The sequence below is a fragment of the Mobula birostris genome, chromosome 20, assembly GCF_030028105.1.
Source record: "Mobula birostris isolate sMobBir1 chromosome 20, sMobBir1.hap1, whole genome shotgun sequence".
Taxonomy (NCBI): domain Eukaryota; kingdom Metazoa; phylum Chordata; class Chondrichthyes; order Myliobatiformes; family Myliobatidae; genus Mobula; species Mobula birostris.
Genome location: NC_092389.1, coordinates 26,625,819 through 26,637,876, shown reverse-complemented (window position 1 = coordinate 26,637,876; position 12,058 = coordinate 26,625,819). Strand labels below are relative to the sequence as shown.

The 12,058-nt window shown below is 40.6% G+C and overlaps 1 protein-coding gene across 10 annotated transcripts in view; it reads left to right on the top strand.

Moving 5' to 3' along the window:
* The window catches only part of pknox2 (pbx/knotted 1 homeobox 2), a 522,498-nt gene that overhangs the window by 452,939 nt on the left and 57,501 nt on the right, over positions 1 to 12,058 (top strand). For 9 of the 10 annotated variants that reach the window (XM_072238378.1, XM_072238383.1, XM_072238374.1 and 6 more), the window contains one exon: positions 9,000 to 9,122. The exons of the other annotated variant lie outside the window; for it this stretch is intronic. In XM_072238378.1, coding sequence (XP_072094479.1) covers positions 9,000 to 9,122 — 123 coding nt within the window. The remainder of the gene's footprint in view (positions 1 to 8,999; positions 9,123 to 12,058) is intronic. 10 annotated transcript variants of the gene reach the window in all.

Below are 12,058 nucleotides of genomic sequence, written 5' to 3'. Positions count from 1 at the left end.
TCAGACTCCAGTCTAGACAATCCTTCATCGTTCCAAGAGCGCCTCCTTCTGTATCTGCTCTGCTAGATCCATGTGGTGAATTGCTGATAAACTGCCTGAAATAACATGTTGTCAGGTGTTTCATAAGCCAGGTATGGTTATTGAGCTGGAAAGGAGGCAGTAGGGAATGAGATTAAAAGATTAGAAACCTTTTGAAGCTTGGTAATAATTTCCTTCTTTTATGTCAAAGGAGCCAATTTATTCTCAAATTTTCTTCTCCCAGACTAGCAATTGTGTTGATCAAGTTCGTTGTCATCCACTTCAGATACCACATTGTCAATAATTTTTTTCATGAACATTCATTCCTCGGCTCTCAGTGAGATGTAAACATAGGAGATTCTGCAGATGCTGGAAATCTAGAACAACACACACAGAATGTTGGAGGAACTCAGCAGGTCAGGCAGCATCATATGGAAATGAATAAACATATAAATGAATGTTCTGATGAAGGGTCTTGGCACGAAATGTTGACTGTTTATTCATTTCCACATATGATCTCTGATCTCTGACTTGAGACAGTAAGCAACGTTACTGACTCCTTTGATATTTTGCCCAGGCAAGCACTGAAACTGTGATGACCAGAAACAGCTGTTCGAATGAGACAGAAGTGGAAACAAACATATCCTTTGTTTAAATGTTTAAAAACACGAGAGCCTCTATGTATATATAGATAGTGGCTGTCTTGTGCTTTGGCCTTCCTTCTAAGATTACATGATCCATTGGATTGCAATGGGGCAGTGTCAAAATACCTTCTACCACTTCTGTGTTCAGTCCTAATCCATTGTTCCTGACTAAATAGATGAAGGTTGAATGTGGAAGTGGCAGAAGATTTTAACTAAGTGGTATGCCAATCATCGTGAACACTACCCACAAAGCAAAACACCTTTTCCAAAAGCTCCTTTCTGGAAAGCACTCTAGGGCTATTAAAACAAAAAAACTTCACACCATCTTAAAAGTTTCTTCCCCCGAGCAGATAATCTGATCAACTGTTCCAGTTAGCCCCAACCTCCCTACCTGCTATCTTTTACCTCAGTCACTGCACTGCACTGTAAACACTTAAACCACTGTTTATAATACTGTTTACACTGTAAATACATGCTGATATTTATGTATTTATGCATATTTTATTCCATATATATACTATTTCTAACAGTATTTTTATATTATAATTCTTTATTCTTTACAATTGTTGAATTTTTTTTGTTGCACACAAAAAACATAAAAGCAAATTCCTGAAATGTGTAAATGTAGTATATGGTGAATTAAGTTGATTGTTGATAACATTGATCCTTACACTAAATCCTCTTGAGAACTTCCACACACAAGTTAAGTCGTAGAATCGCATGGCAAAGAAAGAGCCATCTTTGCCCGTTAGTCCTTTGAAACATCTGCCCAGCTGTTTCCATTCCCCTTCTCTTTTCATAGGTCTGGACTTTGAGTTTTTCAGATATTTCCTTCAATATTGAACGCACATCCACCATGCCTTCAGGCAGTGCAATCCACATCAAAATAGCTCGCTGAATAAAAAATATTGCACCGTCATTTACGCTTTAGTTCACTCCTAGTTTGAAGCCATGATGCCAGCTCTTGTTTGGTGTGCAGCTTGGGCCCACCTAATAATGTGATGCCAGTATAATGAACCTGAAATTCAGGATATGCCTAAAAGCAGGGTGTGTATGAAAGAATAAAGCTAAAGCTGCTTGACCTTGCCTGGAGGTTGATTGCTTTGTGGAGGGTTAGAAATTCCTGAGGAAATGAGTGCCTCACATAAATGGTCTCCAAGATTTTTCATTTTCAGACATCACTTTGAACATTTTCAATGAGGCTGCAGTCTATTTCCCAAGGCTTTGGCACTCCTACTTCCAGTTTCAAGGAGATCCTTGATTTCCAATTAACACTCCAAGGCAAGGGAAATGGATGCAACTGGTTATGGAAAAGTTCAGCACGGTTGTCAGAAAAAATGTAGGGTGATTTATATCTGTAGCAGTCTCCAAGGGAATGTAAAAAAGGCAAACGTTCTTGAATTATACACTGAAATGCAGTGTTGCGTAATAATAAGTTTTAAGTGAAACTATGAGCTGTGTAAAACAAATGGCTTTCTGGACCTTTGAATGTTTGTGACACTTATTAAGTGCAGCACATCATGTGGTACATCTACAAGAGGTCACTGGCTGAAATGATATACCTCTGGTTTAATGTGTGCTATATTTGTTACACAGTTTGTATGATTTTCACATTTGAAAATACCAAACCATTAACTTTTTTCTCTATGATTTTATTTCTATGCATCTCCCCCTAAGAGATGATTTAGCTCATTAATGCCTTTTCCTAAAATTGAGGCCCGAGGCTGTAGTTATTATGAAAATAAAATGAGCTCTCGCTTATAACTTAAGCAGTTGCTCTGGTCTTACTTGCACCTTTCACGTTAAATTTTGCCTATCATCTAATCCTTTAATCTTTAACATTATTTATTGTGTGCCTGTCTTTTGCGCTGTATCTCTTTTGATTCCCCTCGTATTTCTCAACCACTGCGGCCTCTACCACCACTGCCTCTCTCTCTGGCTTGGTGGAAGGCCAAGGTAAGTAAACAAAAAAAGTAATGAGACAGGTTTATAAGACCATCAAAAACAAACCAAACATTGGTTCATTTTAGAAAAATAGAATTGAAAATGTAGGAAATTGAGGGGAGATTTGATAGAGCTATACAAAATGATGAGGAGTATAGACAGGTTAAATGCAAACAGGCTTTTTCCACTGTGGTTGGGTAAAAGTAGAGTCATGGGTTAAGGGTTTAAGGGGAACATCAAGGGGAACTTCTTCACTCCGGGTGGAACGAGCTGCCATGGAAGTGGTGGATGCAGGTTCGATTTCAATATTTAAGGGAAATTTGGATAAGTATGTGGATGGGAGGGGTATGGAGGGAGATGGTCTGAGTGCAGGTCAATGGGACTAGGCAGATTAATAGTGCTGTAGTGTTCTGTGACTTTATAAAAAGAATTAAAGCAAATTATGATGTGCACAATCCAGTGAGGAAAAGAAAGCACAGTGAGAAATGAGGGAAAGGACACATATATGAATAATGCTTAGGGGTTGGTGGGCAAAGACCAGTTGGGTCAAATGACTCATTTCTCTTCTTTACATACTACATAATCAAGGGAATTATAGAATCACTATGATACAGTAGGAAGCAATGTTTCCTATCGAGTATTTGAAGTTTTTTTTTGTAAAGTGATCTATGCAGTCCCAATCCTCACTCTTACCCTGTCTCATTTTCCCTCAAGTGTCTATACAATTTCCTGAAATTGAGTCTCTTCCATGAGCCTTGCAGGCAGGAAGTTTTAAATGTTAGCCACTCTTCACATGATAGATTTTCTTCACATTGTCCCCTATCTTTTTCCAAACACAGATTTGTTTTTCTAGGTTTTTTAACAATCTACTAATTGGAGTAGCTCCTCTCCTATCCTATTTAAATGCACCTTTAGAAATGTGCCATTTGTACACTGTCCCTAAGTCTTTCTGCTGAAACATATCACTTTGTAGTTCCTATAATCTATTTGCTACTTATTGAGCCGGCCTATTTGTAAACCCTTGCAGTCTGTTACCATCCTTCTTGATGTCCACCAAGTTCAGTGTCATTTGCATATTTGGAAATGTTACCTTGCACATACAGTTTGAAGTCATGAAATAGTGGTTCTCATACTGATGCCTATGCAACACCACTGTCTACACCCCTCCAACTGGATTAATGACCATTTGTCAAGTCTCTTCATTTTATCACAAAGGAAACGGTTTCTCATCCATGCTGTCACTGTTCCTTTTATTCCATAGGCCTCCATTTTGTTAGCTAGTCTTTTTAGTGGAGCATAGCCTGAAATTCCACATTGACAAATCTATAGAATTCCCTTTGTCAGCCTTCGTTATTAGTACACAAGAAAATTTGAGCAATGATAGGTCATCTGGTCAATCAATCCTGTCCTACCATTAAGTATGTTCATTACTGATCTGCCGCAGGCTTCAACTCATCTTCTGAGCCAGATCTCCATAGCCCTCAGTTCCGTAATCCTTCAATAATGTACCTAACTTCTCTTTAAATACCTCCAATGGTTATGCCAGGGATTCACACTCGCTGCAAAAAGAAAATTCGATGCGTCTCAGTTTTAAATAGTTATTCACTTATCTTGGAATCTTGCCCCTTGTCTTGGCCCCTTGGGCTCATGTAAGTTTCAATAAAATCACTTCCATTATTTTAAACTCCAAATGCAGGTCTAACTTTTAAATATTCATGACAGGACGACCCTCTCATTGCAGGAATTAACCTTGTGAATCTCTTCTATACTGCTGTCAGTGACTTTACTTAAATAAGGGAACCAAAGCTGCGCAGTTCTCCATGTGAAACCTAGCTAACACATCATCGATATATCAGTCAGGGAAATCAAACACAATTTGCTTTCATCAAGTCTTCTCTGGCTGTGCCTTTTCAATTTTTCCCTGATTTACAAATATTCCCATCACCAAAGTTAAATTAACCAATCTGTATTACCTGGGCATGTTCTTGGAGTCCTCACCCAAGGCACACTAGAGTGCATTGGCACCTCCCCAGTACCTAGGGAGAACTGAAGATTGTGTCAAGCTCTTCTACGACCACCACACTCCTCTTAACAAGTTAATATTTCATCTGTAACATGTGACATTACTTTAAGCATTTTTGGACTTTCTAGAACCTCCAGTTCATCAGTTTCCAACCCATCTCTGCACCTACTGAAGTGCTGAAGCATTTTACTCCTTGCTGAAGACTGAAATAAAGTACCCATCCAAAACTATGAAATACAGTGTACTGTAGCCGTGCCTTCTCTCTCAATATATAAATAGTCTTCTTGGTTCTCCCTCAGCTCATTACATCCAGCCTCGTTCTCAGTTACTGAGTGGTGGACATTTACATGGATTGTCTAGGAGCAGTTATTGGTGCCACATTACATTTTTATAATAGATTGCCATTCACTATAATATACAAACAAATTCAATATGTATCTAATCTGACATTGTTCATCTGTCTTGGGACAAAGTGTAACTGAGAAAATAGTTCAGATGCAGATAGGCTTTTCACTATTCTATACACACATTATTCAGTTAATTAAGTTATCTTTGCTATGCAGGTCATAGAGCCATAGCACACAGAGGTAGCCCTTCAACCCACATGGCTGTGTTGATATCACTCACCCACTATACCAATCCCATTTGCCAGTGCTTCATCCACAGCCTTTTATTCACGTGCTGGGTGGGCAAGGTACTTGCTGAATGTTGCGAGAGTACCTGTCTCCGCACCCAGTTCCGGGTTCTCACTACAAAACTATTTAAATGATATTTAATAGGAATTGATTGTATTATATTGCGTGTGCGTGTGTGTGTGTGTGTGTGTGTGTGTGCACCATGTTCTCTCCACCGAATCATGGTAAAATTGATATTATGGTGGAATACTGGAAGAGCCTCTTGGCTTAATTTCTGAAGCTGACATTTGCCCTGGGATTTCTCCAGCACTTTAACACATTGATGGAATATCTTATAGCGTATTGTCATCATACTTGTGGAACTGGTGTGGGCATAATCAGAATCAGATTTTATATCACTGGCATATGTTCGTGAAATTTGTTACCTTTACGGCAGCAGTACATTGCAATACATGATAAGTAAATATAGAGAAAGCCAACTGAGTTACATTAAGCATATGTCTATTAAACCATTAGGTTAAAATAAGTCGTGCAAAATAACAGAAATAAAAAAAGTAGTGAGGTAGTGCTCATGGGTTCAATGTACATTCAGGTATTGGATGATAGAGGGGAAGAAGCTATTCCTGAATCATTGAGCGTGTGCCTTCAGGCTTCCGTATCTCCTTCCCAATGGTAACAGTGTGAAGAGGGCATGTTCCGAGTGGTGGGGGTCCTAAATAATGGACCCGCCTTCCTAAGGCACCGCTCCTTGGTTACTACGGAGGCTGGTACCCATGATATAGCTACATTGATATGTTGGGACCAGTTAGATCCTCAGAGATATTGACACCCAGAAATTTAAAATTGCTCACTATCTCCACTTCTGATCCTTCTAAGAGGATTGGTTTGTGTTCCCTAATCTTGCCCTTCCTGAAGTCCACAATCAGCTCTTTGGTCTTGCTGACGTTGAGTGCGAAATTATTGCTGTGCCACCACTCAACTGGTATATCGTGCTCCTGTACGACCTATCGTCACCATCTGAAATTCTGCCAACAATGGTTCATCAGCAAATTTATAGATGCCTAGCCACACAGTCATGGGGGTAGAGAGAGTAGAGCAGTGGGCTAAGCACACATCCCTGTGCAGCGCCAGTGTTAATTGTCAGCGAGGTGGAGATGTTAATTAAACGAATAGCAGACTAGACTATTTTGTAGGTAATAGTTAGGGGAGAAATGCTGACTGTAAAATTGGGCATATCTTCTCCTTAAAGTGTGTTGTTGATTACTTTGGATCTCTCTAAAAATTAAGATGGGGTTTGACTTTAGGATCTCAATTAATATCTGCCCTGTCTTTAGTATTTACACCAGTAATGTTGCAGTGAGACAAAAGAGATGTTGTTGTACATGCATCCGTTGATAATCAGGATTCAAGTATGAAGTGAGATGTATGAAGCTGAAGATGTTACACTGAATACTTACAGGAAAATATAACCCTCAACATGGCATAAAACCACTCATTCATGATCTGTAACTACAATCTAACACCCACACTCCCATTAAAAAGAGATGTTTGAATGCCTGTTGGTGAACTTCTTACCACTTTCAAGACCTCCATTGTCCAAGCATCTATCCCCTCCATATCCATGGTACCTCCATTACTCCATTCTTGTCTACATACTAACAGCTGGCAGCTCCTCAAATTGTTTGGCTTCCTCATGAACTGAAAATAGTTAGATCGGATGCCACAATTAAAAGCAGCAGAACTTCCAGTGAGCTTGTTCTTCTGGGTTCTCCCATTTATGTAATCTCTCCCACCATGTTTCCTTTGTGCCTCACAGATATTAGAGCTGCAGTTTCAGCAGGAAAGGTCACCATGCAATTCTTTTTCCATTTGACCTTTGACATCTGCATGGCATTTTAATGTAATATTATCACTGGCTGAAAATGCCAACTCAGGCAGACAAGGGATAGACCCTGGGACCTTCACATTCTGTAGCTCTGTATTTTCAGTATTCATACCTCACTCATTGAAGGAGCTATTTTCATTATTTTTAATTCACACAGATGAATCTGGAGTGACAATGAAGGTCTTTATTGTAAATTATTGTGATGGTTGAATGGATCTTTTCAATGCAACACAGAGCTCTGCTACTGTGTTCCTGTTCCAGTAAAATCAAACAGCTTCCAAGGAATTTTCCTCTGGCTTCAGGTGATGCAGCCAATAGGCCTGTGTTTCCCTATCCCCATGGTAACTGTCATGCCTCTGTTGCTTCTAACAACCCTTTTTCTTCAGGAAGTTGGAATCATGGTGTCAGAAGAGATTAAAATTGCCCACATGTACATTATTAGAAATGATGTTTCAAATTTTGTCCTTGTACTATCACTGTGCGACTTTAAGATTTGATCTCATTGTAGCGAGTATGTGTGAGGTACACTGATTTGTATGATTGTGTGAAGCTATGTTTCATAGCTGCTGATATTTATTGCACACAGATTACTGTTAGTTTATATTTCTTGTGAATTTCATGCCTACCGTGCATGGAATGTTAGCTGGAGGAAACTGAATCCTTTCCCATTTCCAGCTCCCATTGTCAGTATCAGGCACTGGCAGGTCTGGCATAATACAGTTGACTGCATCATAACATTCTCGCCCTACCTCAGAGGAACACCAGGCACTATTCCAGTGTATTTCACAAGGGATCTACAAGGCCGCCAACTCTTTTTGGACATATCTAGGCTGCCGTACTCTTCCCCCTAACTCTGAACACCGCATCCTCACCCTTAGCCATCTGACAAACCCATCTTAGCAGTCCTTAAAGCAAATGGAAGTTAATGGTGTGACAATAGCACAAGATGCTGGAAACACTCAGCAGGTCTGGCCGTATCAGTGGAAAGACAAACAGCTAATGGTTCAGATCAAAGACCCTTCATCAGAACTGATTGCCCTTGAGGAAGTGGTCATGAATTGTTGCCTCGGTCCTGCAGGGGAAGATATTCCAGTGTTACTGGGGAAGGGCTTGCAGCATTTAGTCCCAGTGATGATAAAGGGGTGGCCACATGATCCTGAGGAGAAACCTGCAGGCAATAGGTAAACCTGTAGGCAGTTTGCACATTCTCGCCGTGACTGCATGCGTTTCCTCTGACATGCGGGGTAGGGTTGTACATACAGAATGCTGAAGGAACTCTGGCTTTCCAGCATCTACAAAAACCTGTTGTGTTTCAGGTTAGGGTTAATAAATTGTGTTAGTGCCGGAACCATGGGGGTACTTGTGGGCTGCCCCCAGCATAATCCTCGGACTGTGTTGGTCATCAATGCAAAACAAGCGCATTTCACTGTATGTTCGATGTACATGTTTCAAATAAAGCTAATCTTCAAAGATTAGAATCTCTCATTGTTATGCTTGCTGCCTTGGACTACTTGGTGTAGTTTGTGGGTTTGTTAGAGGCTTTAGAGTAGCTGCTGGAAAGGAACAGCAGTGCTATTTGTAGATGGGATACTCCTGTTAAACTTCCTGAGAGATGTTGGAGCTACACTCATCCAGGCAAATCTAGAGACAAAACTGGGCATGAAACTGGTAACTTTGGGTGGAAGGGTCAAAGCCTATAGTCTTAACACTTGCCAGACCTGACCTAGCTGCTGATGCAAAATAGGAGGACAATCAAATGCAATGCTGGATGAGATCAACTAAGAAAGGAGTGGCGTTTGTGAAAGAAGCATTTCCTCAACAGAACCTTTGTGTTCTCTCTGTAAAACTAGGTGAACCTGGAGCTGACCTCTCTCCTACAGGATGGGGAAGACAAGAAGTCAAAGAGTAAACGTGGAGTCCTGCCCAAACATGCCACAAACATCATGCGGTCCTGGCTTTTCCAGCATCTTGTGGTGAGTCAGCAAAGTTGCTGTTGGGTGAGGATGGCCACAGTCCTCATATCGTCAATGACAGTGCTCAGTTTGGATTATTATATTTGTGACTTGCCTGATTAGAATTATAGAGTTGCACAGCACAGAAATGAGCTCTTCAACACACCACAACCATACCAAACTTTTTGCCCGTTTACACCCGTCTTATTTGCCTGCGTCAGGCCTTTCTATGCACGGTCTATTCAAGTGCCTGTTTAAATATCTCCTAAATGTAATGATTGTGCCCGATTCCACCATCTCCTGTGGCAGCAAGATCCATAATACCCACAATGCACACGTAGTGGAAAAACCAAACCAAAACCATTGCTGCTGCTTGCGACAGTATGACACGCCCCCAGCTCCAAAAGTCAAGTTGCCTTTATAAGCAATTAGCAAACATACAATCTTGAAGTGATAAAACTTAAGTATACCCAAGGGTAGGCTAAACGTTATTGCGTGGTCAGCAAAAGTACAACATCTGCCAGTCCCTAGCTACAAACTGCAATGAACAAAGCATGAATACGTGACTTATTCCCTTCACCTTTACCACGTCCCTACTCATGTGACTAGTTACCGTAAACATTATAGATCCACAACAGAGAATACAAAGCAGATAGAGAACAGATACATGGCTCCTACATTTCAGCCCCCTAATTATTATACTAGAATAATTACAACTACATGCTACCAAGATGCAGGAAACATGAAATCTCATTGTTTACACAAAATGTCCTCTTTTGGTAAGCAGTCTATCCTGGATTGTCACAAACACAAGAAAATCTGCAGATGCTGAAGATCCAAAGCAACACACACAGACTGCTGGAGGATAAAAAAAAACTCAGCAGGTCAGGCAGCATCAATGGAAAAGAGTAAACAGTTAACCTTTCAGACTGAGCCCATTCACCAGTCCTGATGAAGGGTCTCGGCCCAAAATGTCGACTGTCTACTCTTTTTCATAGATGCTGCCTGGCCTGCTGAGTTCCTCCAGCATTTGTGTGTATATATCCTGGATTATGATCTTCTCCTGACAAACCAGGTTATTCCTCTTGCCTGCATTCAGGAAAACCTGCGCTGATTTGCTGCTGCCAAAGCTCATCCAAGTTCGAATCTGAATTCTTGTTAATTGTCCAGCTCTGGCCGAGTGTAGTCTCTTCCCCCACCACGGTCTCCTTCATGATCCACTAACAGTCCAACCCAGCATTGTTCTGATTGCACACGGTCCATCATTAACACTGTGATTCACTTGCAATGGCTCTAATGCCTTAAGCATATTTGCCCCTATCAACAGCTCAATTTCTGTCAAATGAATATGCTTCAGGAGAGACCATTCCTGAAAACCTCTCTGAGGAGGAATGTTCCCTTTGTGGAAAGGTGTACATTCTTGTGTATACATGTTAAGCAGTTCACAATAGTTTTCACTATCTATGCCAGCCACTTCCAATCCTGAAACAATGAAGCTACTCACAGTCTTCTCTTGACTCATGGTGCGTAAGAGAATGTGTGTTCTTTTTCCTGTCAGTTGGAGCTTATTCAAGAGGCTCACTGTACAGAACATTTGTATTTCCTTAATCTAGAAAAACATAAGTAACCACTGTCTTGTTACTCTTCTTTGATGTCACCTGAACTGAAGTTGTAGGAGGCTTACAATCGTGATCACCCACCTCTGTAAGGCCATTAGGTACCAAGGCAGTACTCTATGTGTTTGCTTCATTCACAACTTCTTTTGTATCTACACTCTCTTCATCAGGCTCAGTTGTTGCTTCACTTTCCACAGTAGCCACAATAGTGGCAAAGTTGCTTCCTTTAGCTTAAGACTGCATTTGTGGCTTAGTTTTATTTATACCTTTGCTTACTGCCAGTGATGTAGCATACATTCCCAAACACTGGGTGTGTAGCCATCTTTACTTGCCTTTCAATAAAATCAGCAATGTCAGTAAAAGTAATCTTACTGTTGTGCCTTTCTCGCAGTTTATAGACCACTGATCTCCACTTTTTCCAAAGTTCATTGGGCAATTTGTTTACAACAATCCTTATATTAGCAGGCATGTCCAACTCACACATGTCTTGCACATACTCCAGGACACTGCAACAGGCTTTAAGAAAAAGACTGTAATCTAGAAGAGCTTTCATGTCTTCTGATTTGATATGTGGCCAAGAAAGAGCTTTTTCCATGTGGGCTGTAGCAATTTTGTGCACATCACTGAAATGTTCCTGTAGTAAAGCTTGGGCCTTTGGATATCCTTTCTCCACAGGCAACTTTTGACAAGCTCTCTCGGGTAACCTTCAGTGAACTGCTTGAGAAAAGAGAGATGGTCACCATAATCATTAGTCTTGCTATTCTTGAAAACCCTCATAAATGAATGAAACTACAATGGAGCACCATTGAAGATTTGAATCTCTCTTTTTAGGCAGAGATGCAATGCGTTGTTGTTGCATCACTAAGCTTGTTATTTCCTTCTGTGTCCTTATGGCCTCCAGCACAGCATTTAGACCTTTATCACTTGAAACTCGAGTGTCATCATACTGTAAATCAATATCCTCAGAAACACCTTCTGCTGTTAATGATGGCATAGACTGCAAATAAACTACACCTTAGGGTTCAAACTTGTGGCTTATAGACATATGTTCCTCAAATGTATCCACATTGACATTAGGTATGCTGGATTTTCTCTGTGCCATGTCAAAATAGGAACTCTCACCATGGAACTACCCTGCTGGAGCACGTTTAGCACTCACAGCACTTGCAGCCTTTAACACTTTAACTCTGGCCATCTTGGCTGCAATTTCCTGCAACTTAAGCTGCTCCATCTTCCTTCAAAGTTGCTCTTCCATCTGTTCCTGTTTTTTTTTCAAAGCTCTTCCTGGCTTCTTCGAAGCTGTTCCATCTTTTCTTCCTGGTTTCTTTGAAACTGTTCTTC